The sequence below is a fragment of the Gorilla gorilla genome, chromosome 2 (genome assembly GCF_029281585.2).
Source record: "Gorilla gorilla gorilla isolate KB3781 chromosome 2, NHGRI_mGorGor1-v2.1_pri, whole genome shotgun sequence".
Lineage (NCBI taxonomy): Eukaryota > Metazoa > Chordata > Mammalia > Primates > Hominidae > Gorilla > Gorilla gorilla.
This window is the reverse complement of record NC_086017.1, coordinates 22,730,862-22,756,709: the sequence shown is the minus strand read 5'-3', so window position 1 is coordinate 22,756,709 and position 25,848 is coordinate 22,730,862. Positions and strand designations below refer to the sequence as shown.

At 58.1% G+C, this 25,848-nt stretch overlaps 1 protein-coding gene across 12 annotated transcripts in view; it reads left to right on the top strand.

Moving 5' to 3' along the window:
• IQSEC1 (IQ motif and Sec7 domain ArfGEF 1) overlaps positions 1 to 25,848 on the top strand; it is a 386,075-nt gene that overhangs the window by 339,153 nt on the left and 21,074 nt on the right. For 11 of the 12 annotated variants that reach the window (XM_055381037.2, XM_055381038.2, XM_055381041.2 and 8 more), the window contains 5 exons: positions 2,369 to 2,663; positions 7,532 to 8,781; positions 19,472 to 19,633; positions 21,960 to 22,082; positions 23,610 to 23,776. In XM_055381037.2, the coding sequence (XP_055237012.2) occupies positions 2,369 to 2,663; positions 7,532 to 8,781; positions 19,472 to 19,633; positions 21,960 to 22,082; positions 23,610 to 23,776 (1,997 nt within the window). Of the gene's footprint in view, positions 1 to 1,330; positions 1,491 to 2,368; positions 2,664 to 7,531; positions 8,782 to 19,471; positions 19,634 to 21,959; positions 22,083 to 23,609; positions 23,777 to 25,848 lie in introns of those variants that run through there. The other variant, XM_031009085.3, reaches the window with a different exon arrangement.

Below are 25,848 nucleotides of genomic sequence, written 5' to 3'. Positions count from 1 at the left end.
GCTGCTGTGGGTGGGGGCTGTAGGGGAGGTGGTTGGGAGACTCTCATGATGTGGAGAATCTCGAAGGGTGGTGTTCCTCAGACGGCTTGAAGGCATTGAGTCCAGCCCACCGTGTTACTGATAGGGAAACTGGGACCTTGAAGGGAGGGGCAGCCTGCCCTGATTCTCAATCTGATGAGGGTAGAGCCACAGAGGGCCCTGGGACCCTCTGTTCATTCAGGTTCTTCCTCAGGAAGACGCCTCTGTCATGGCCCAGCTCCTGGGGAGTGGGGTGGGCATTCCCTGCCTGACCCCGGAGGCCAGAGCCAGAAGTCATGTCCTAATCTGCAGGCTGGAAAGCAGGTGCCGAGATCTGCAGCCCAGCCCTGGCTCAGGGCAGAATTGGCAGCAAAGGGCCGTCACTCCCTACCACCTGGGCCACTGGTTGTGCCCTCTGCTCCAGGCCGCCTGCTGGGGCCCCCACTCCAGGCTTCACTGGAGCCGCAGACAGTCACATTCTGCACTGGGCGCTGGGGTCCTGCAGGCCTCGTGAGGAGCAGCAGAGACAGAAGCAGAGCAGAACAGGGCTGCACCCACTGCCCTGGGTCTGAATGAGGTCTGAAGGAGGCACCAGGAAGGGGGACCGCAGCTGCGTGGGGTCCGTGTGCCCATCTCTCTGCTGTGCCCATCTAGTGGGACCTCCACCCCGGCCCATGGGAGCAGAGGGTCTTTCAGGGTCCTTCTAGCCCAGGGTTGAGTGATCTGACAGGGACAGGGCACCTGGCAGGGTGACTGGATGTTGTGTTGGAAACTGTGACATAACTCTCTCCCTTCCCTGCTCGTCCTACACTGAGAAGCCACCTGCAGCGGAAACCGGCGTCTGCACACAGTGAAAAGGCTTGCGAGTTCCGAGTCTGGATGAGCTCGTCAGCCCGCCCCACATGGCCCCACCAGGGGCACTGCTCCCCCATGGTGCTTGGAGACGTCAGAGAAATGTGTGCACGTTGCGGGGACAGGAGGTGGTGAGGCGGAGGGGACCACCAGGTCTCAGGGTCCCACCACTTGGGCTTGAACTCTGACTCACCTACTTCCTACCTGGGTCATCCTGGCACCCCCTGTAGGCCTCAGTCTCCTCACCTGAAAAAGGGGAGTTGATGATTCCTCTTTGTAGACTGCTTTTAAGATTTAGAGAAAATGTATATACAGCAATGTATGAGTTTCCAAATTTGCCATGACACACACCACACACGGGGGCCTTCGACAACAGACATTTATTGTCACACAATTCTGGAGGCTGGAAGTCGGGTATCAGGGCGTAGGCAGGGTGGGTTCCCCCATGGCCCCCTCCTTGGCCTGCAGGTGGTCTTCTCCTTCTCAGGTCCTCGCATGCTGCTCCCTCTGTGCGCGTCCATGGCCTCATCTCCTCTGACTACAAAGACACCAGTCAGGCTGGATCAGGACACCCCAGTGTCCACAAAGACCCTGTTTCCAAAACACAGTCCCGTGCTGAGGTGGGGGCCAGGGCTTCAACACACAAATGTAGAGGGTACAGTTCACTCACAGCAAACACCAGCACAAGGGCTGGCCCCATGTAGGCATACAGTACAGAATCGCTTTTGTTAATTATTGGGGCTTTTCTTTTTTTTTTTTTAGAGATGGAGTCTTGCTCTATAGCCCAGGCTGGAGTGCAGTGGCTCAATCTTGGCTCACTGCAAGCTCTGCTTCCCGGGTTCATGCTATTCTCCTGCCTCAGCCTCCTGAGTAGCTGGGACTACAGGCGACCACCACCACGCCCGGCTAATTTTTTGTATTTTTTAGTAGAGACGGGGTTTCGCCGTGTTAGCCAGGATGGTCTCGATTTCCTGACCTCGTGATCTGCCCTCCTCGGCTTCCCAAAGTGCTGGGATTACAGGTGTGAGCCACCGCGCCCAGCCTTTTTTTTAAGTTTAAAATCAGTGGTGTATTTAATGCAGGTGGTAGGAGAAAAGGCGACAGAACTCGCTGAGTCAGTAATTGCTGAGCACCTGCTGTGTGCCAGGCACTGCTCTGGGCTGTGGGGGTGATCAGCGACCCAGTGGCCAAAACTGCTGTCCTCAGGGAGCTGGCATTTGCATGTGGGTGATGGACAGTGAGCAAAATCAATGAGGAAGGTATATGGGATGTCAGAGGATGGTGCACTTCACAGAGAAACTGAACCCGAGTGGGTGGGGTGCTGAGTGGAGGGGTTTTGCAGGGTCCTGCCAGCTGCACATGTGGACTCAACCATGGGGTGTGAGAAGAACGGGCATGGGGGCTCCTCCAGGAGCATGATGGGGTCACGCCCCACGGCCCGGCGTCGTGTTCAGATTTCCCGCTTACCAGAAGCTTCTCACCTCTCTCTCCTCTGCAGTGTTGAGGGCGAGGCCCCCAGCAGTGAGACTGGCACATCCCTGGACAGCCCCTCAGCCTACCCCCAGGGCCCCTTGGTGCCCGGTTCCAGCCTGAGCCCGGATCACTACGAGCACACGTCAGTGGGAGCCTATGGGCTGTACTCGGGGCCGCCGGGGCAACAGCAGCGCACGCGGAGGCCCAAGCTGCAGCACTCGACCTCCATCCTGCGCAAGCAGGCCGAGGAGGAGGCCATCAAGCGCTCACGCTCACTCTCCGAGAGCTATGAGCTCTCCTCGGACCTGCAGGACAAGCAGGTAGGAGAGCACAGCCCCTCAGGCCACACATGCAAGCGCAGGGCAGCTCTGCCCACCATGTGTGCCCCCACCAGGCATGGTGGCAGATCTCTCCCATAGACTTGAGTTGGGGTGCATGTGGGCTAAGGCTGAGGGCTCTGCCTCAGTTCCAGCTCCACCCGTAGCTGCTCTTAGGAGCCTCTTGCCCCAGCTGGCTCTGGCTGGCGTGTATGAAGGACCTGGGTTGTCTGGCGTTCCTTCTGGGGACTTCCAGAGCGTTGTCTTCACATGAGGCCTTTGCCATGGCCCGGGTTCCATGTCCCGCGTGGCCCAGATCTGGGGGGCCATGATAGGTGTCTGAGCATGAGGCCCAGTGTCATCGGGACACACTGGGTACGTGGCCGGCCACTGAGGTTCTAAAGACCCAGGAGAGGGCTGAGGGAGGGAGGTCCGTTGACAGCATAAATATCACAAGCTCTGGAAAGAACCCCATCTGCAGCCAGCCAGGGGAGGCTGCTTGCTCTATTCCTCCTGGCTCACACCTCCCTGCTACTGTGGGAAATCCCCCCACTGAAGACTGCACCCCTCCCCCAGGGGCCTTGGCCCTTAGAGGTGGCCCAAACCCACAGTGTGCCTAGGGCTGGGCTTGAGGGAGGACAAGAGGTAGCCTCTCAGGGTTGAGCCAGGAGAGGAGAATCCTGGGGTGCAGAGGAAAGAGCGAGGCCCTGAGCGGTCCCTGGGGAGGCCAAGAGCTCTCGCTTCCAGGTCCCTCCAAGTGCAGGTGCACAGTAGGTGTTTGAATGAGGATCTGAGTGACTGAACAGATGGATGAGTGAGGGGGTGAGTGGGCCAGTGCATGGACAAGCCGCTTAGCAGTTTGAGGCTTCAAGAGAACCCGGGCTCCCAGGCAGCAGTTCTGCAAGCTTGCAGGGGCAGGCTGGGGAGGGCTGTCAGACTCTCCCCAGCTCCTGGGCACTGAGCTCTAGACAGCTCCTCCAGATGCCCAGGCAGCTGCCTCTGCCCCTGCTGGCCCCAGGGCCCTTTCCCGTCTTCCCAGACTCCATGCTGCAGAAGCCCCTGGCCTTCACTCCCACCCACACCCATCCTGTGGCCCCGCCCGCCCTCTGCTTGCTCCCAGATCTTCCTGGTTATCCTTTTTCTTTAAAAACAATTTTTGGGTTTTTTTTTTTGTTTGTGTTTGCTGGGAGTATAGATTCAAGTTGCTCCCCTTTTTGTCCTTTAAGGAGTAGAGTTCTGGGCCTGGTGTGCCCCAACTTCCTAAGGGAGTGGTGCAGATACTGCCTGGGGTTGGGGGTCGTCCACTCTGTTGACAGGGAAGCCCCCATCAGCCCCTTCCTCACCTGGCTGTCGGTGCTGCCTTGCAACTTAGGCCGGACCGACACAGGGCAGAGCAACCTCTGTTCCTTTATCCGTGATGCCCACATCCAAAGTGGACCACGGTTTATAGTAAGAGATGTCTGCAACAGAGCCATTTAAACAGAAAGGAGAAAGGTTGGGACTTAATAGAGGCCTTTGAAGAGAATTATATGCTTACTGTGGGCCTAATAGGACTGCAGCTATTCATTTTCATTCCATGCATATTATCTGAACGCCCACTATGCACCAGACGCTGTGTTGGGTGCCCATGACCAAGGCGAGGCTCCTGCTCTTGAGCTCCACTGTGGCACAGGAGCTGGACAGGAGCAAGTTAGCAATGCAGAGGCAGTTGACTTCCAGAAAGTAATGCAAACTCTAGGGATTCTAAACATTGGGGAAAGAAATAGGGCAGCTACGGGAGGCAATAGCATTGGGTAAGGCTGGTTGGGAAGACCTCTCTAAGGAGGCATTAAAGCTGGCTGTCCCAGGAAGAGGCAACAGCTGATGTAAAGGCTGCCGAGTGTGTGACATGGAAAGGAAGGCCTGGAAGAGGTACCAAAGAGGTAAGAGGGAGGAGGCGACATCAAGGGCCACTGAGCATTTGATGGTCCACTGAGCTTCCTGGAAAGCTCAGCAAAAGTGGGAATGGGACAGATTGCATGGGAATCACCAGATGAAAAAGTAGGGTGCCCGATTCCACCAGGAGTTTTAAGTCTGGATAACACAGAGTCCATTTTAGTGAAAGGAGCCCAAGGGCTAGTCTCCTGTGCTCTTCTGGCCCCTGACCCACTGTGCCCTCCAGTGGCTTTCTGTCCCTGAAGCAGGAAACTTGAGTGGGTTTCAGGTATTGTCCCTGTGTCATCAAGAAGTGACAGTTCTGCTTTGCTGAAGGGCATTCTTCCCGGTTCCTCTTCTGTACTGCTCAGAAGTTTCCCTTGAAGGGACAAGTGAGGGCCGGATGGGGGAGCCCTGGCCACGGGGTCGACTCCTCTATCCAGGAACCATGTGCCCTGGGGCAGCGGCTTCCCTCCGCTGAGCATCTTCCCTCCGCTGAGTGTCTTGTCCTTGCTGAGAAGTGGGGTAGTGAAACCCCTCGGGAGAGCAGAAGCTGCTGTGAGGTGGCATGAGGGTGTGGGGGTCCCCAGCACACATAGTAGATGAGCACATGTTAGTAGAATCTCCTCCACTGGGTCCCAGGAAACTTCGACCGGGCCTGGCAATAGTTCCATCCCAGAAAGAAGAATGACCCACAGTAAGTTTGGGGACGAGGAAGAGTAGCCCCAGGTCCATGTGTGTCCCCCTGGGGGAGGAACTGCCAGGGGCTCTGGTGAACAAACGCAGAGCCCATTGCTGCCTTCCTGAAGTCCCTTCGCCCCCAACACACACAGGTTTGGGCAGGAGGTCTCAGGAAAACAGGGTGGCTGCCTGGTCTGCAAGGTCCGGAGCCAGCAGGTGAGAAGGCCCTGCGGGGAGCTCTAGGCCTGAGCTGGAGGTCCTCGTGCTTGTGCCGCCCACAAAGTACAGTGAGGGAAGAAAGGCTTCCTAGATCCCAGCCTTGGGCCTCTTATCGGCCCCGGGGGCTTTCTAAGCTCCACTCACAACCCAAAAAATAGAAACTTTCTGCTTACAGTTGTGGAAGTGAGGTCATTTCTTGGATGGTGTTCAGTAACAGGGCGAGAGAGAAAACAGACTGTGGCCTGGGATTGGAAAAGTCATTTTGATCTGCTCCCCTCAAGCCCCACCAGCTCTTCTCCTCCACCCAGCCTGCTGGGACCACCCAGAGCCAGGCAGCACGCATGGGCATGCAAGGCCCTGCATGGCCCTGAGCCAGTCTCCCTGGTGCAGGCCACAGCCTTTGATTTGCTGGACGTCTGTTTGGCATTATTTCAGTTCTGCGCCTGCAGCTGCCTGCTCTCCTTGACAGACCCCTCGCTCCTCGAGGGCAAGGACCTCCATGCCTCCCATTCCACCTCCAGGTGTGATGTGATGCCCAGCATGTAGTGGCGTCTGGGACCATACAGGCAGGTGCAACGCTTTGCCTGGCTCCTAGCCCCACATCACATGCCCATGCCACCCCAGCACTCCAGGAGGCCTGGCTTGGCGGAGAAGCCAATTCCTTATCTTGGCCGCAGGAGTGTGTTCATTGTCCACTCAGGAGCAAGGTGCAGGGAGCGGCCCTCAGGGCCGTCCTTGGTCACGGGTGCCTCAGGAATTCAGGAGGTCTGTGTGTCCCACTGAAGCACCCAGGGTTCACCCCGTCCTCTCCCTGCATGTAGCTCACCCCTCACAGGAACGAGCTGTGTAGGCCAGACGAGCCATCAGGAATGGCGGTGCTCATGAGGGAAAGCCAGCTCCGGAGCCTGAAGGCCTCTTGAGTATGTGTTGAGTCTCCTCTGGGCCACAATTTGCCCATCTGTAGAGCAAGGGAGCTTGGGGGCTTTACGAACTGTAAATCCCTTCCCAGAATGCAGCTGAGGGTCTTTCCAGCCCAGCTGCCCCCGTGCTTGGCATGTGCCAGTCCTTGGCCTCTGTCTCCCAGGCTCACCACAGTCATAGGAGGCGGGTCCCAGCACTACCCCATTTAATAGATGAGGAAACCGAGGAACTGCATGGGCTCAGTGCTTACTCTGGGTCACCCAGCTACCAAGGGGCATAGCCTGGATTAGAACTCAGGCACCTGGCCTCAAAGCCTGCTTCTCAGTGCAGCAAACCCCACAGGTCTCCCTGAAGCTCAGTGACCCCTCTGGCCACAAGAGCTGCCTGGTTGATGCTGTGGAAAGGAAATGAGTCCAGAAGCCTGTGGGCCTTGCTGGGATCTTTAGCCTATCTCTTGAACTGTGCATACTTCTTCCAGGGTCTCCAAATGGGTTTTGTTAGATGGCATACCTCAAGATGCACCAGGGCCAGGGGCTTCTGTGACCCAAGACACTGGGGACACTCAACATAGTGTATCTCACTGCCTTTTAAAGTTTTTGAGGCCCTGCATGGTGGCTCACGCCTGTAATCCCAGCACTTTGGGAGGCCGAGGCGGGTGGATCACCTGAGGTCAGGAGTTCAAGACCAGCCTGGCCAACATGGTGAAACCCCATCTCTACTAAAAATACAAAAATTAGCTGGGCGTGGTGGTGGGTGTCTGTAATCCCAGCTACTCGGGAGGTTGAGGCAGGAGGATCGTCTGAACCCAGGAGGCGGAGGTTGCAGTGAACCGAGATTGTGCCATTGCACTCCAGCCTAGGCAACAGAGCGAGACTCTGTCTCAAAAAAAAAAAAAAAAAAAAGAGGTCTGAGAGAGGAAAAACATGGTTGCACTCATTTTAACTTGGTGCTTCTCTGTCCAGTTTGACCTCGGGACTTATATTGTGCATAAGCCCACCAGCATCCCTCAGCAGTTGCTTTGACCAACTTTGGGACCTTCCCAGGTCGCACAGCCACGTGGCTAGGAAGTGGGAAGGAGTTTGGTAGATGTCGCACTGTGCCTACATGCAGTTCTCATTCTCCTCTCCCACCCGCAGGTGGAGATGCTAGAACGAAAGTATGGGGGGCGCCTGGTAACCCGCCATGCGGCCCGCACCATCCAGACGGCGTTTCGCCAGTACCAGATGAACAAGAACTTCGAGCGCTTGCGCAGCTCCATGTCAGAGAACCGCATGTCACGCCGGATTGTGCTGTCCAACATGAGGATGCAGTTCTCCTTTGAGGGGCCTGAGAAAGTGCACAGCTCCTACTTCGAGGGGAAGCAGGTCTCAGTGACTAACGACGGCTCCCAGCTGGGAGCCCTGGTGCCCCCTGAGTGTGGTGACCTCAGCGAGCCGACCACCCTCAAGTCTCCGGCCCCCTCCAGTGACTTTGCGGACGCCATCACCGAGCTGGAGGACGCCTTCTCTAGGCAAGTGAAATCACTGGCCGAGTCCATCGACGATGCCCTCAACTGCCGCAGCCTGCACACTGAGGAGGCACCGGCCCTGGATGCGGCGCGGGCCCGGGACACTGAACCCCAGACAGCCCTGCACAGCATGGACCACCGCAAACTGGACGAGATGACGGCCTCGTACAGTGATGTCACCCTGTACATCGATGAGGAGGAGCTGTCGCCCCCTCTGCCCCTCTCGCAGGCGGGGGACCGGCCGTCCAGCACCGAGTCGGACCTGCGGCTACGGGCTGGGGGCGCAGCCCCAGACTACTGGGCCCTGGCCCACAAAGAGGACAAGGCTGACACGGACACGAGCTGCCGGAGCACGCCGTCACTGGAGCGGCAGGAGCAGCGGCTGCGGGTGGAGCATCTGCCGCTGCTCACCATCGAGCCACCCAGCGACAGCTCTGTGGACCTTAGTGACCGCTCGGAGCGGGGGTCACTCAAGAGGCAGAGTGCTTACGAGCGCAGCCTTGGCGGGCAGCAGGGCAGCCCCAAGCATGGTCCCCACAGCGGCGCCCCCAAGAGCCTCCCCCGGGAGGAGCCTGAGTTGCGGCCCCGGCCCCCCAGGCCCCTGGACAGCCACTTGGCCATCAATGGCTCAGCCAACCGGCAGAGCAAGTCTGAGTCGGACTACTCAGACGGTGACAATGACAGCATCAACAGCACGTCCAACTCCAACGATACCATCAACTGCAGCTCCGAGTCGTCGTCCCGTGACAGCCTGCGGGAGCAGACACTCAGCAAGCAGACCTACCACAAGGAGGCCCGCAACAGCTGGGACTCGCCTGCCTTTAGCAACGATGTCATCCGCAAGAGGCACTACCGCATCGGCCTGAACCTCTTCAACAAGTGAGTACCATGGGTGACCCCTCAGGGTGGGCAGCTGTGGCTTGCTGGGCCTCGGCGGGTGGGCGTGGCTGCATCCTTCCAAGCACGGAGCTTGAGGTCCAATGTGGCCTATGAGCATAGGAAGCTGCCACACAAGGTCGGTGGCTAGGACGGTGCCAGCCTGTGCGCTGAGGCCCAGCCCCTCCTGGGACTGCTGGTGGGGATGGCAACAGACACAGGCTGAGCAGGGGCAGAATGGGAGCTTTCTGTGCCAAACCAACTTGAGTCCCGGGCCCTTCCATCCCATCCCCCCGAAGTCCGCCATAGCAAGTAGGGTATATTGGGCCATGCCCTGCCCAACTTTGGATGTCAGGCCTAGGGGTGATGTGGGACACAAATGCCTTTGAGCAGGGGTATGACCGGTTGTGTCAGTGGGGGGCAGAGGCAGACAGGCGAGACCCAGGGCTGTGTCTTGTGGGGGATGCAGGCCAGAGCTGAGGCCATGTCTGGGGGTAGGAGTGCTCAGGGGCAGTTGCTGGCCAGACCCAGAACCGTGTCCTGGATGGAAGGAACTCAGACAGATGCAGGCCAGACCCAGGGCTGTGTCTGGGGGTCTTGGGGAGATGCATGAGTTGGGTTCATGGAGTAGCTGCTCCCCAGGGGGGTCCTGGAAGGGTGCCGTCGACCATCCTGAGAGCAGATCCAAGGAGCGATGGGTATTTAAAGCAGACTATTCTTAGCACAGCCAAAAATAGCAAGAGGAAGGGGAGGAAGGCTGAGCACTTGGCCTGGGGAACGTGCAGGCTCCTGTCCAACCTGAGATTTCTCGTTATTTCCACTCCCTGGGCCACTGGGATTTGGCCTCATCAGATGCTGGCCTGGCACCAACTCCCCTGGGCTGGTGGTTCCTGACACACATCCGGGGAGCCAGGGGCAGACGACAGTTTTCCCAGGAGGTCAAACTAGGGTGATGAATGGCGTAGTGGGACCTGGCCACCTCAAAGCCAGTGCCTGAGCTGGCTCCCTGCTCTGTCTGCCCCCTGCCCCCTGTTCTCTCTTCTTCTAGACTGGGGGAGATGGTGCTTTTGAGCCATTCCTGGGACACATGGAAGCACTATCTTGGGATGTCAGAGAGGCCTGTCTCAGGAAGAGCCTCTGGGGAATGGTGCATTCACTTGGGGCCAGTAAGGGGCAGTGGCTTACTGGTTTGCTCAGCTAAGAACAAAGAGTCTTGGACATCTCACATCTACCGTCTTGGACATCTCACATCTACCAGGATGCTCTCTCCTGAGCCTGTGATCTGCCTGTGGCTTGCTGCAGAGTATGGCTGCTCTCACTGCTGCACAGGCCACGGCCGGAGCAATGCGCTGGACAGGGGAGGGTTGCATCCTGCTGGCCCACCTGACACGGTCCCTGAAGTCTGTCCCCACCGCTCCTGGGCACAGCCCAGCTCCAGGATCATCTCTCGACCCAGGCCCATGTGCCCTAGAGGGGAGGCTGGGATAACCAGGGGTCCCTGCAGAGTGGACAGGTGGAGGCCAGCAGTGGGGAGACAGGAAACCAGGAAAAACCACCTCCCTCAACCAGCCAGCTTTGGTCTGTGTAGATTCTTTCTTATTCAGTTGACTTTTAATTATCTGTGTAGCACGTGAATACATTCTTCACAGAAAATGCATGCCTTGCAGCTCAGGATAACATCCTCTTGGACTCAGCATGTTGCAGCCTCTCCTTCCAGATTTTTTTCCTGTGCATTTGTGTGCACTTCTAGGAACTCTAGACAGCCATGGTTAAGAACACAGCTTGGGGCTTGCTTGCCTGGCTTTAAATCCTGGCTGTGCCCCATCCTATCTCTATGTCCTTGGGCAGCATAACCCCCTGTCCCACAGTGGCCGCATCTGTGAAATGGGCTGATGCCAGGGGCACCCTCCTCCCAGGGCGGTGAGGGTAAAGCGTTGGTCTGTGTGAAGTGCTGAGAGCAGGACGTGGCACAGGATAGGGCCTTACTGTATATTAGCTGCTACTGTTGGATCCTTGCTGACATCACTCAGGGCGCGGGACTGTGACATTGTCTTATGAGGGTATCGCTGGGCTCTACACACAGGCTGTCTTGCTCCTGTGTGCTGCTGAGTGGCAGTCCCTGCCGTGGCTATAGGTTATTTGGCCAGTTGCTTCTAGGTTTTCATAACTAGCACTAGTGTGACAGTGGTTGTGATCCTTACACACACACCTGGCAGGCCTCTAGATCATATGGCTGGAAGTGGAATTGCTGGGTCTTAGCTAGGCACATTTTTAGTTGAAGGAGGAACTGCCCTTTCCCTTCCTTTTCTTTGGCCCAGCGCCTGTGTACCACCTCCACTTCTCTCCCTGCGGGGTGGTATGTCCCGGCCTTTGCCCGGCCTCCAGCACAGCTCTCAGTTCCCACCCCTTCCTAGCAACAAAGCAATGAGCATTCCTGGCACAGGCCTCTGTCTGGGGGGACGCCCCCTTTAAGGGAATCATGTACCAAAGTGGGAGAGCCAGCAGCAAGCGGGGAGGAAGAACAGAAACGAAGCCTGAGAAAGTGGTGTGGGTTGGTGGGGAGGGCATCCCGGGGGCTGCCGAGGTCTACCAGGCCTCCAGATGTTCCTCTGGGCATCTGCCACTTACTCCCACCTGGCCCAGCTGACAGCCACACAGCTGATCTGGCTGGCAGTGCTGCGGGAGGGCGGGGGTGCAGGAGCCAGAGGCAGGAGGGTTTCAGTCCTGGCTCTGCCACCTATCAGCTGTGGGACCTGGGGCAACTCCCTGAACTCTCTGAGCCTCACTGTCTGCACCTGGAACATGTTTGTGCAGTGGATGGCACCTGTTGTGGTCAGCGAGGGCTTCTGTGTCCCGAGTGAGTGCCAAGGGAAGGGAGCTTCCAGGGCTGGGCTTTAGGAAGACGCAAACAGGCATTGTGATGGGCCAAGCAGTCAGAAATAACGAGAATAGCTAATCCTTCCAATTGCTGACGGTGCGCCAGGCGTGGTTCCCAGGGCCTGTCACACGCTAACGCACGTTACCCTGTGCAGTGGGTGAGCTGAGTCTCACATAGTTGGTAGGCGACTAGGGATGTCACACCCTGGCCACTTGGCTCCTGAACACATCCTCTTAAAATCCATGATGTAGGAACTGCTACCACAGGTATCCCTGGGTTCCCTACCTCCTCACTGGGTGACAGATCTGTAAACTGAGTCCAGGAGGCAGAGCCACACCATTTGTGAGAGGCCATGCAGCCCTGCAGCACATGGAGCTGGGGCAGGTGCCCAGCAGGGACCTCACTGAGTCTGTCACCTCCGCATTGGAACCCCACCCCAGCGTCTCCTGCTCCTGTACCTGGTACACGCTGTCAGGGGTACATGCCTGGCTATGTCCACTTTCTGTCTGTCACATTCCTCCCTGGAATGAGCCCAGGTGACCTTGTCACAGGTGAGCCACACCAGACCTCTCCCACCTCTGCAAGAGCATCCTTGGCCCCAGAGCTGCTTCATGATGACACAGGCACCCTCAAAAAGGAGTGAGAAGCTTGTCTCTGAGAAACATGTACGCAGGGCTTGGGTGGCCACCTGGTGTGACAGTGTGGTTGGACTACTTGGCTAAGAGCTTTTCACAGGGGCCTCTGAGGCCCTTCCAGCACAGGGCCCTGTACCTGGAGGCAGCCCCCTTCTGTGGACCTGGCCTCCCCTACACTTGGCGCCCAGCCCCTGGGGCCCAGCAGCCTCGGGTCCCATCCACCTGCTGGAGCTACTGCAGAAGGGAGGCAGGGGATGCTGTCGCTGGGATCCTGCAGGGAGCGTGGCTGTTTCACCCTTCCAGCGCCCCCAGGGGGCCATTCCCCTCCACCTGTGGGAACAGGGCTCAGAGTGTACCCCTGATCTGCATGCTCCAGCTCTGTGCTCCTTGTGTTTAACGTGTCTGCTGTCATTGATAAAAATAGCAGTGAGCAGAGCCAGCCTGTGCAGAGCCTGGACCAAGCGCCAGGCCCCATGCCGAACACCTTCCGCCTATTGTCTCACTGATTCCCCACAGCCATCCTGGGAAGCGTAGGTGCAGGCAGCGAGGCTGAGAGCCCAGGCCCAAGCTCAAGGCCACACACCAGAAGTGCTGGGCCCAGAGGATGTGCAGTGCTGCTCCCGTAGCCTGTGGTGCTGATGATGGAAAGGATGGGCTCTCTTAGGAGCACTTTGAGCTGGGTCTTTGGAGGTTGGGACCCCCCTCCCCTAGACACGGGCCACTGTGGCCTGTGGCCCTTGATGCTACCCGCAGCCCAGGATCCCGAGCTCTGGCCTGGGTCTGAGGTGGCTGGTGCTGAGCCTTGGAGAAGAAGACAGTGCCAAGGGAAGCCCTGCAGGGGGTGCTTGCCACACTTCAGAGGGTGATTCTCCTGCCTTCTCTCTGGGATCAATACCAGGGAAGCCACTTGGGTTCACGCTACCAGAAAGTGCGTGTAAAAGTCAGAGCTGGATGGAGCAGGCAGCCTCCGAAGGTGGCGAGCTTGCTGGCCCTGGCAGTGTGGGAAAGGCTGGAAGTGGCACCTCTCTGCAGGACCCTGGGTTGCTGCATTGGAAGGGCATTTTCAGGTGTGCAGGGACTCTCTGAATGCTGAAGTTGGTGAGTCTATCCTCACCCCCGCAAGCAGTTAACAGTTACCAGGGCTCAGACCTCTGACCACGGAGATCCTCGGGCACTCCAAACCCTGTGTTGGTCTCTGCGTTAATCATGGCCTTCTCTGTTGCATGTGACAGGAACTCTATCAAACTGGGTTAAGCAAAAAGGCTTTACTGGTTCATGGACCTGAAAAGTCCCGGGTATTTCTTGGCTCCATCTGCCTCAGGGTTGGCCCTGCCTCTTGCCAGATCCTCCCTGACCCAGGGCAGGAGGGCCATCAGAGAACCCCAGGCCTGTAGTCTGACCTCAAGGCAACCCCAGTAGGAGGAAGAGAGATTCTCCTCCCCTCATCGGCTCCTTCTGGCTCTTGTGCCTCTCCCTGAACCACTTGGGCAAGCAGGATGCAGGGCTCTGACTGGCCTGGAGCAGAGAGTAGAATCTGCCCACTAGGTCTTAGGGCCTGCGCTGGAGGGTAGGCTGGGAAGCCTGGGGGCTGAAGCTAGGTGCTTGGGCATCCATCCACTTCCACATCTCTTAGGCATCCTGAACAGTTAAAAAGGACTGGAGCCAAGCACAATGGCACATGCCTGTGGTCCCAGCTGCTTGGGAGGCTGAGGCGGGAGGATCACTTGAAACTAGGAGTTTGAGGCCAGTCTAGACAACATAGTGAGACCTGGGTCTTAGAGAGAGAGAACCCTTTTCTGGATCCTGCACACCCCTGCTGGGAAAATACCAGGGTAAGCACTCGTTGCTTTGCTCCAGCAGGTAGGTGTTCCCCACGTGCAATCCACAGCCTTGCAGCGGCTCTTCCTCAGAGCCTCACACAGCTCGCTCTTCCCACCAGCAGCTCAGCTTGCCGCTGAAAGACGATGAGAGATGCGTGTGCAGGAGGTGACTGGTGCAGTCTGTGCTTACTTGTCACACTTGAATCTGAATCGTCATCTGATGTGAGGAAAAGCTGGCTCAGCCAGCTTTAGAGGAGGCAGCTAAGGCCAGACCTGGGAGCACACAGCAGGGACGGAGCCAGGAGGCTCCGACTACACTGCCTGCTGGGGCATTTTAGGGGGCAGCAGGGCCGGGGGTACAGAGGTGGGTCAGGTATAGATGGTGAGAATGTTGCAGGCAGCACCTGTTAATGCTGGGTCCTTACAGGGTGGAATCAAGAAGAGCTAAAGAAAGAGTAACGGATATACACAGAGGGACTGTGGGGATGGGGTGACTGCAGAGCTGGACGGAGTGGATTTTCAGTAGCAGGAAGGGCATCCGGAGGGTAGAGAGAATTTTTAGGGACTTCTGGGGCAGAAGTGTGGATTATAAGTCCTGGCACCCATCATCTTGCTGGGCAACCTGGAGCCAGTTTTTTGACCCTTCTGTGCCCCCATTTTGTTACCTGTCAAGGCTTTTGCATTGGCCGTTCCCTCCACCAGGGACCCTCTTCCTGGCTCTCTTCCTGGGCTCAATGCCATCTCGTCAGGGTGGGCTTTCCTGCCCGTCCTTCTGCCCCTTCCAGCTGAAGTCGATGCTGTCCCAGCTTTCTGTGGCATCACCCCGGGTGAGTTCTTCTAGCCCAGGCCTCGCCTTCCAGCTGTGAAGCCTGAAATGGTTTCTGAGGCCTGAGGCATGGTACGTTATGAGTACGAACTCATGGATTCTTCACAGTAACCATTGTGTGAACTGCTCTCATCCCCATTATACAGAGACACAGAAAGGCTAAGTTACTCACCCTGGGTCGCCCAGCCAGAAGTGGAGCTGAGACGGAAGTGTGGGCTTCTGACTCTCCCAGCCATGCCCCTGATGCTTGTACTGGAGCATATTTCTGTATTCTTGGACTTTATCTCCGTCTGTATCCCTCTCTAACTAGAAAGCATGTTTTTTGACGATGGGGACCATAACTGTGCTAGCATAGCACCTAGCCAGGGTAGGTGCCCAATAAATGTTTGTGGAATGAATGAAGGAGGTGGGTGTCCATAGGGGACCGCACAGCTTCCCCCTTGAAGTGACACAGACCCCTCAGCTCACAGTTCAGTGGCTGAAGCATGTCCTGCAGCCCTCTCCCCAGGGCAGGCGGGAAAGTAAAGTCCTGTCACGAGAGGAGGTGGTGCGGGTCCAAGGCCACACCAAAGGCCCACCTTCGACCTGTGTGATGCTTGGCAGACCTTGTGGAACTCTGTGAGGCAGGGCACAGGTGGATGGAGAACTCACCACCCAGCAGGGCCACCAAGGACTGATTGGGGAAGGAAGGGCTTCATTACACGGGCTAGGAGTAGGGGAGGGTAGCAAGGTCCCAGTGGCAGGGGATTCCCACCAGTAAATGCCCAGTGCCCTGGCCGTCTGCTGTCAGGGAGGCTGTTAAGGGCCTGTCACTTCTGCAGGGAGCTTTGCGGAGACTCCCAGCCCCACCCTGGAGCCGGCCCTGGCTGTCCAGCTGCAGCTCCTCCCCAGTTCCCCTCAGGTCAGCAGCGAGCTCCTCATCACCAGCCTAGGCCCCCTCATTGAGCATCCTCACTTCTGCGGTATGGCCCTTGAGGCCTGCTGGGTGGAATCCATCACCCGCACTAGGTTCAGGCTAAAAGCTGACGCCATCCTGGACTCACTGCTCTTTGTCCTTCTTGCTCCTACCTCCACTGCCCCCACCTCGGCCACCCCCACCCAGATCCATCAGCAAATATTGACACCTCTGCCCTTAGACTGTGACCTCAACCCGGCCCCCTCCCACCTCTGCTGCAGCATGGCCAGGTGCCCACAGGAGCCCCTCACTCAGCTGCCAGCTGGGCCCTGGCCCACGATCTCCCCAGCACGGCATCGCTCTTGTGGACTTAGGACCCCATCACCACCCTCTTGACCTCACACTGGGGCTTCTCAGCCCACTCGGAAGAAAGCCAGACCCCTCTCCATGGCCTGCTGCACAGTGCGGTCTGCCCACCGCCCCGCTACCCCCTTCGCCTTCCCCCAGGGTCCCTGTGCTCAACCCTGGAATAGCCTCTCAGGTCTCCCCACCCACCTCAGCACCTTTGTCCTCACTGTCACCTCTTCCCAGAAAATTGCCTGATCCCTCAGTCTCTGTCCCTTGCCCCCTGCACAGACTAGGCCTCTCGGCTGCACCCACAGGGGCCCACGGCCTACTCCCAGCCAGTGTTCACCAAGAGGTGCCTGGCCCAGCAGACACATGGTGCTCACCTAATCCTGAAGAGCCCACATGCCCGCTTCCCACAGCGCCTTCCCCTCTTCCCTCTGTGCTCTGAGCACCTCCAGGTCCGAGGAGCCTTGTCCTGGAAGTCCCTGGATGTGGCACATCCACATCAGAGGGTGGATGGGGGCAAAAAAAGAGCAGCGACAGAAAGCGGGACCCGGCTGGGCCTGGACCTGGTCACTGCAGCGGTGGCCTGGAGGGACCAGGCAGCCTGGGTGGAGTCAGAGTGTGCACCTGTGTGGGGAAGGGACCAGGCAGCAGGGGGTGGGGGAGCCCAGCCCGGCTCCCCCACTCACTGCCGTGGAGGCCAGGGAGCATAGGCCCAGGGATGCCAGAAGGTCTGATTTTTCAGAAGCCAGAAATCCAGATTTTTTGTGCATTCTTCCAGTTTTTAAATACTGGCAACTAACTAGAATTTTTTGTTAACAGTGTGTGGGCCAAAGAAAACCCAACTGTAGGTGAGCCATGGCGACCCCTCACCTGGAAGCTTGGGAGGGAGAGAAGGGTGTGGGCTGGTGCTGGCATGGAGCAGGATGGTGAGGACCCAGAATCTGCTCTGGCCTTGGCTGTAGAGGCCTGGGGCATTGGAGCAGTTCTTGTTTGGAGACCCCCGAATCATAGCGAGGCATGTGATCTTGTGAACAGTGAAACCCTGGTCCTTCCATCCTGGGTCCCTGGGACAGGTAGGGACCGGGGCCACTCCATTACCACTTCTGTGCCAGGACCAAGCTGGCTGGTGTCTGCTCCCTGCCACACTCCTGGGGACAAGCTTACGGGTGTGGCCATCCTGGGATAAAAATAGCAGGGTCACCTTGCAGCCAGGAGGCTTCCTTTCACTTGCACATGGAAATGCGGTGTCTGCAGGGCACTGCTGTCAGCCGGGAACTGTGCAGGTTATGGGGCAGGTGGACACTGGCTTTCATCTCCATCCCCCCCACCCCGGGGACAGAAGAATGCTGACTTCTACCTGCTGGGGCAAGGGGTCAGGCCCGGCCCCCTAATTAGTGGATGACCCGGCCGATTACACCCCAGCACAGGTTCTAGGTGTGCCATGAGGCAAGGGGGCCCAAGCCACACTGGGCTCCTCATGGACTCTTGAGGAAGCACGTGTCCCTGGAGGGTGTCCCCAACCACTTGACAGCCCTCGGTGACTCTGAGGACTCAGTCCAAGGGGACATGGAGCCAGTCTGGCCTGATGGCTCCATACAGCTCCCTGAGTGGCCTGGCAAACTCCACAGAGGACACCCATCCTCCAGGGTCACATATGTGGCCATCTTCAAAGCCCTCTCACACCAGCCTGTCTCCTTTTTTGTTTTTTGTTTTTTTTTTTGACATGGAGTCTTGCTCTGTCGCCCAGGCTGGAGTGCAGTGGTACAATCTCGGCTCACCGTAACCTGCGCCTCCGGAGTTCAAATGATTCTCCTGCCTCAGCCTCCTGAGTAGCTGGGATTATAGGTGTGAGACACCACGCCCAGCTAATTTTGGATTTTTAGTAGAGATGGGGTTTCACCATGTTGTCCCGGCTGGTCTGGAACTCCTGACCTCACGTGATCCACCTGCCTCAGCTTCCTGAAGTACTGGAATTACAGGTGTGAGCCACCACTCCTGGCCCAATCTCTCCCTTTGACCACCAGGACCACCCTGCCAGGTCAGCCAAGCAAGAGACCTACCGCAAGATGGGCAGGAAGTCTGAGGCCCCAAGGGAGAAGGGGCCTGCCAGGGCTCACACGGCCGGAGTGCCACGGGGGGGCAGGGCCTGCTCCCAGGGCTGGTGTGAGCAGCAAGGTCAGTGCCATGTCCCTGCAGCCTGCCTGGCCCTACAGACACCTGGCCAGGTGCAGACCTGGTGTGCTCTGGCCTGGCGCTAGGCCCCATCAGCCCACAACACACGTGTCGTGCCCTATGCACATCCCTGCCCAGGCCTGGTTCTGCACACACCTTGGGCACCGAGAAGCTTGAGCCAGTGGAATGACCCATGCTCTGGGGGTCTGGTCTCCAGTGGACACACTTAGCCCTGCATGGCCAGCCCTGCCACTGGTGCTGTGACCTCCAGCTAGAAATGCTGCCTTCCTGCACCTTCATCACCCTCCCATGAATTAGGACTCGGCATAGAAACCTCTTATGGTGCTTACTGAGTGCGTCGTTGCAGGCATCTGACTACTTCCTCAGTGTTTACAGCAGGGGAAGCCAGGACCCCTGGAAGGTTATATGGCTGTTGGGCTCCTGAGTCTGGGCTCCTGAGCACCGCAGGTAACCAGAGTGCTGACCTCCTGGAGTGGGAATTGAGTGAATTAGTGTGCACAGGGCGCCTCAACAGCGGCGGCACAGAGCGATTTCTCCCCGCCGGTGCTGTGGTTGCTGTTATTACCCGTTGGCAGGCGGAGGGTTCCAGTCTACTTAGAAGTGCAGCCAGGCATGGCGGCTTTCACACTGAGGGGAGCAGGGAGTTGGGCTGGACAGGGAACCCCGTTCTGAATGTGTGTGCGGGAGTTTGGGGCCAGTGCCGGGCAGCCGACAAGGGGCTGCAGGCAGAGCAGGGGAGTGACGGTCCAGCTCCAGCTCCCACAGAAGCATCCCTGCAGCCAGCCCAGCCCATTCTTTGTACAAGGTCTGGGTGAGTCTAGGTGAAGGTGTTTGTACCAGGTCCCCCACATTTGGGTTTTGGGACAGGGCAGGATGCCTGGAGCCCAGGGTCTTCCAGTGCCAGCCTGGGTTCTTGAGTTCCCACCCAGGCAGGAGATGGAACTAGAGACCCCTGAATGCCTACAGGGATGAAGGCCAGTGCAGGTGGGCAGGGAGGGAGAATGTCGACCATCTACTGAGCGGAGATCCCCTCCAGGTGCCTGGCTGGTGGCCAGGCAGCTGGGACTGAGTGTGCCTCTCGTCCTACCCCAGGAAGCCTGAGAAGGGAGTCCAGTACCTCATCGAGCGTGGCTTTGTGCCCGACACGCCCGTCGGGGTGGCCCACTTCCTGCTGCAGCGCAAGGGCCTCAGCCGGCAGATGATCGGCGAGTTCCTGGGCAACCGGCAGAAGCAGTTCAACCGTGACGTGCTCGAGTGAGTTCTGTATGGGGGGTGGTGGGGGACCTGATTCCACACACGCACCCTGTGTTACCCATGGGCACACACAGGGCCAGGCCCACCCTACTTGCTGGGACATGTCGTGGGCCCCCCTTTCTCTCTTCCTAAGTCCTAGACACACACATGCAGATGCCCCACATCTGCCCAGCATGCAGGTGGGCACCTGCCCTCCAATGCACCATCCCACATGCGAACCCCACTGCCTGTCCGCCCACCCTCTGGCATGCACCCTTGGCCCCTCCCTTCCCTCCATCCCTAAGCACGGTTGATCCAACCCAGCACCAAGCATCACAGCCCTCAGTGACCCATGTTCCTGCAGCTTCTCATGGCAGGGCTGGCAAGAGCAGGCAGCTGGACGTCAGGGCCTCTTCCCCTGGCCTGGCTGTTGTCCTCCTGCATGGACTGCATGCCCTGTCTGCTCCTGACTCGCCCCTGGGGAGAGTGGTGGGGAGTCAGATCAAGTGACCTGCCTCCCCGTGGGCGGCCCGTGCCACGCTCTGCCCCTGCCTCATTCTCCCGGCTGGGATATTGGGGCTGTGCGTCCTGCCCCACCTCCTGATTCTACAGCTCCTCTCAGCTCAGAGAGCTGGTGAGCATAGCACTCCCGGCTACTTGAAAGCCTGCAGAAAAATGGGTTCCCAACTCCCTGAGCCAGAAGGGTGGGCCAGGAAGAGCATTCAGAGCAGGGTGAAGTGCTGGCCATCCAGGGGCAGTCCCTTCTAGCCGCCCAGCCCTGCCCATGTGCAGCCGAGGGGACCAACGAGGGCTGGGGAGAAGGTGCCCGGGAGCAGCAGCCCCTGGAGCACGGGGCCTCACGTTCCCTGGGGCTGGCCAGTGCGCCTGCCATCTCTGCTGCTTCTCCCTAGGAGGCAGAGGGTGCCGTCGCCCTTTTTGTCTCATGGGTGGGGAAACCAAGGCTCAGAGTGGGAGGGGCTGGCCTGGGCACACACCCCCACACACGCGGACTCACATACACGGCACTCATGTAGTCCCTGTCCCACACCCAGGAGGCTAAGTGTGGCCAGCACATGGCAGGCACCAGCAGAATATCTGTGCCCTTGGTCGGCCAAGCATGCACAGGCTGGGCATCTTTCTCCCTGCTCAGCACCTGGAGAAGCCTGCTGTATCGTTAGGGTGGCTACTGCCCCCTCCCCTCTTTGAAGCAGGCGTGAGGAAAGGTCCAGGGGAAAGCCCACGAGCTCCTTGGTAAATGTCCAGCTCCCACCCCCATCCCCTGCAGCCATTCCTATGCTGCCCCGACTCCCCACTCCAAGCCGGTCCCTGGTCCTTAGGAAATCCGCACATTGTTTTCCTCAGGTCAGAAAATAGCAGTGGCCTCAGGAAGTGGCTGGCTCCCCCGGGCCACCACACCAGGCATCTGCAGGGCCGCTGCTCCTGCTGCTCAGCAAATCCTCTGCCTGCTCCCTGCTTGCCCTCTCCCCACTGCTCCGAAGTCACCTCCAAGGCTGTTGCCCCAGGAGGCCTTGAGCGCTTAGAGGAGGGTGGGAGCAGCTGCATCGCCCCCATGTGGAGATGGCCCTGGGAGAGGGGTCAGGCCCTGTGTGGCCAGGCCTCTGCCCCATGGGAGTGACCGCAGCATCATTAGGGAGCTTGGCCAGAAGCTGGAGCCTGCCTCAGGGCTCCTGGTGCAGACTCCATCTTCTCTGTTCAGGGGTCACCATAGGAGGGACTGGAAGGGTGTGCCAGGGGCAGGGCCATGGGAAGAATGTGGAGACCATTCATCAGCCCCCCTCCAGGCCCTGCCCCACAGATGAGGGTGCATGGCCCTTTCAAGTCCCTGGAAAAGCATCTGCAAAACCCAGCCCACCACCCCGATACTCTCCCCACAAGAGAACAGGCTTATTCTGAAAGTCAACACCCTGGGCGCCCCTTTCCTCACTGTGAAAATGGCAGCAAACTCCCCAACCCCGTGCAGAAGGAGAGGAGACTCACAGTAGCGTCCACTGTGTGCCTGGTGAGGGCTGTGCTTAAAAATGCTTGTCTCTTGGGAAGGGCTTTGATCCAGATAACCATATGCTCTGCCCCACTGGGAAAACTGCCCGCATAAATATAGGCACACGTGCTTCCCTACAGTTCCAGGGGCTTCGTGGGCTCCCCAGAAGCCTGGAGGTCTTTTTGCTGCATTCTGAGGGCTCTTGGCTGATTGGTCGGAGTCAGGCAGGGGCTCTCCCTGCCAGGAGGCAGTCCATTCCCGGGGCTTCAGGCACCACCACCTGGGGGTGGGCTGGGCGTGTCGCACCTGCAAGGGGTGCTTATGCGGGGCTGTCTGTCTCTATTCCAGCTGCGTCGTGGACGAGATGGACTTCTCTACCATGGAGCTGGATGAGGCCCTCAGGAAATTCCAGGCGCACATCCGTGTCCAAGGGGAGGCTCAGAAAGTGGAGCGGCTCATAGAGGCGTTCAGGTGGGGCCCGGGCTGGCTGGGGCTGCTGCCTCAGGGGAGAATGGTGTCCCCCAGCTTCAGGGCCCGAGGTTGGACCAAAGACTGCATCCCCACCATCCCTAGACAGGGCCAGGTGTCCCTGAATGTTGCTTTGGGGGTGATCGTACTGGCTCCTCCTACGTTCCGGGCACTGTGTCGGGCTCCTTTCAGCCATTGTGAGGTGGTGGGGGTGGAGAAGACTGTACCGATTATTTTAATTGTGAAGATGAGGAAACTGAAGTTGAAAGAGGTTATGATTACGACTGCTAGGATTCTGGCTGTTCACATCAGGATTCTGAATGCTCTTCCTCTAATTCCCCCCAAGCTCTGCATTCATCCACAAGTCCATCTATCTAGTCATTCATTTGCTCATTCACAGTGACTCAGAGCACAAGCCAGACAGCCAGATGCCTGGTTCAGTCACCGACTCCACCACTTACCGGCTGTGTGACCCTGTGCTGGTTACTTAACTTCTCTGTGCCTCATTTCTTCACTTGTGAAATTGAATAACAGTAGCACATACCCTAGAAAGAGGTGCAAGGATGAAATGACACAGGACATGTGGGCACACTTAGCCCAGTTCCTGACACAACAGTGAGCTCGCGGTCACTACGCAGTCATCCATTCTGGGATCACGTGCAGACTGGCTGTGTAGAAGCCGGCATGTTTGGTGCTGGGGGGTGTGGACGGCACAGGTCAGCTGCTGACCCAGCCCTCTGGGCTCCACACTGGTGATGGGGCCAGGAGGATCGAGGACACAGAGGGAGGACAACCCCAGGGCCCTGGCGGGAGGCAAGGTGCACCCACCTCCTTCCAGGATGGCTTCCTGGAGGGGAGGGCACTAAGCTGGGCTCCTAAGCCTCAGTCCCGGTACTTTGCCTGGCTCCTCTACTCTGTCCCTGCCTCTTGTCACCTGCCCCTCCACGAGGTCACCAGTGGAGGGGCCCCTGGGGTGGCAGCGGGAGTGGCAAGCGGGCTGACTCCAAGGCAGGGGGGTGTTCTTGCAGCGGTCGGTCCACAGCTGTTGAACCTGAGGCCCCTCAGTAGTCATGGCTGAGTCAAGGCAGAGTGCTTCTCCCTCTGAGCTGGTGTGGAGGTGCCCCTGGCTGCTTTCACCTCAAGGTCCCGGAGGGCAGGCCTGACACCCACTGTGATGTCCCCATTGCAGGCAGCAGGGAGAGGGGCCCAGCCTTACAGGCACTCACATCACATGTGTTCACATCCCATGGGCTGAATGTGGTGGTGTGGCTACTCTGAGCTCCCGGGAGCTGGGAAATGTAGTCCTCCCCAGGACGGCCATGTGCCCGGCTAAAATCCAGGTAGGAGGGACTACAGTAGAGTGAGGAGGGCGAGTGAGTAGTCAGGGCCAACTCCGACAGGCAGGTGTGATCCTCGCTCACCAGAAGCAGGAGCTGAGGCTCAGCGGCACATGACAGCCTCAGCGGGTGAGAGAGGGGCCGTGTCACTTGCTGCGCCCATGGCCCTGACCCCCTCCCTCCCGGCCCGCAGCCAGCGCTACTGCATCTGCAACCCTGGGGTGGTGCGGCAGTTCCGGAACCCAGACACCATTTTCATCCTGGCCTTCGCCATCATCCTGCTGAACACTGATATGTACAGCCCCAATGTCAAGCCCGAGCGGAAAATGAAGCTAGAGGACTTCATCAAGAACCTCCGAGGTGAGCTGTCTCAGGCGGTCGGCCAGCCACAGATTTGCTCCAGCACCTGCCCCAGCCAGGCCCTCCCCAGATGTAAGGGGCGTGAGGCAACCTCCAGTTGGGGAGCTGTGCTCCGGCACTCCAGGGTCTGGCATGGAGGGGCCTTTGGGGAGCACAGATGACTGGAAAGAGCATTGCCTTAGAGGAGCCCCCGTGGGACACAGGCTGCATGACACAGGCCGGGGTCTCGAGGTGTTGGGAAACCTTCCTCACAGAGAAGGTGACACTGTTAGCTTGTCCTTGAAGGATGAAACTGGCCTTTTTCTTTGTGTCTTTACCTAAAAGTATATATTTTAAAAGGGGACTTGATATCGCTACTGTAAATGGAGAATGAGTAGCATTTGCCACATGTAGAAAGTAATTATACATTCTTTCTTTTCTTTGCAACGAAAAGAAAGCAGTGCTGCTGAGTTCTAGCCCAGTGCGGCTTCCGGCTGCTGGCACTGGAGTGCAGACCCGGCTCCCTGGCCTCAGGGAGGTGGGCATGTGCTGGGAGGTGTTGGTGCGGAGTCTACAGGAAGCGAGGCATCCTTGTGTGATCAGAAACAGGAAAGGAACTAAAAGGCCGTGACCTTCTCCCAAGGGCTCTGTGCCAGCCCAGTGTGTCCCTTGTGTGCCCCAGGGTCCCCGGAAGGAAGGAGGAAGGCACTGCATCCCTCAGTCCCTGTGGGAACCCTGGCTGCAAGAGCTGAGGGTGGGTTGAAAACAGGGACTGAGGGTTCCTTGGAAAGGTTGTCACTATTTGTAAAAGCAAAGAAGAGCCAGTGTGAATACAGCCTGGCTCTAAGAGCGTGTGGAGCTGACAAAGCTGTTCATTCTTAGTTTATTCAACAGTGGTTCTGCCGTCCCTTCTCCTTGAACAGTGTCACTCTCCAGGGAGCAGCTCCAGCTCTACTCCGGGGTCTTCAGGTGCCCTCCCCTTCTCCTGGTGGCGGGTGCCGCTGTGGCAGGAAACCCAGGTAGCAGAGGCCTCAGGGAGATGGCACCTGAGCTAGGCTCCAAGACCTGAGTGGTTCTGCCACCTCCCTTGGGAGGCAGGAAGGGGCGCTGAGCAGGCTGGGGCATGGCTTAGAGCTCATGGACAGCCATTCCCTGCACCCAGCAGTTACTGTATGTGGCCTCCTGCAAGGTCTGAGGGGCATCGCAGGCCCCAAGTCCATCAAGTCTGTAGTTCCTGGCAACCAAGGCAGCTTGAGAGCTCCCGAGGGCCACCAGTGGACACTTTGATGGTACAACAGATGTACTCCCAGGCCCAGGTGTCCAAGCAGCAGCCAGGAGGCCGGGGCCTCCTCTGCATCCACCCGGGGCCTCTCATCCTGAGCCTCCCTTCTCATGGGGCCAGGCCTGTTTCTAGGATTCACAGACCTCCGCATGACCCCTGATGCAGGCTGGCCTCGCCTCCAGGAAAGCCAGCTGTGTGCTGCATGCTATTGGCAGCCCAGGCGCAGTTTGAGGGTCTCTGATTTGTTTTAATTAATTACTTTATGTATTTATTTATATTTAGAGGTCCCTCTGGCAGCCCAGGGACAGTTTGAGGGTCTCTCTAATTTGTTTACATTTATTTATTTATTTATTTATTTAGACACAGTCTTCCTCTGTCGCACAGGCTGGAGTGCAGTGGTGCAATCATATCTCACTTCAGCCTTGACCTCCCAGGCTCAAGAGATCCTCCTGCCTCAGCCTGCCAGGTAGCTGAGACCACAGGCGCAACCTGCCATGCCCGGCTAATTTTTAATTTTTACTTTTTCTAGAGGTAGGGTCTCACTATGTTGCCCAGGCTGGTCTTGAACTCCTTGGCCTCAAGTGACCCTCCCACCCTGGCCTCCCAAAGTGCTGGGATTAAAGGCTTGAGCCACCGTGCCTAGCCAGGTTTTTTTTTTCTTACTTTAGAACCTCCTGCACGTCATCTGGGATATGCTGGATGAGACATAGCAGGAGGAACCAGAAATGACTGGCCTAGAGTAGAGAAGGCTTGGCAGGGCAGGGCTGCTGAGTCAGGTGGCGGCCAGTCTGTACCTCAGTGGCAGTGGCTC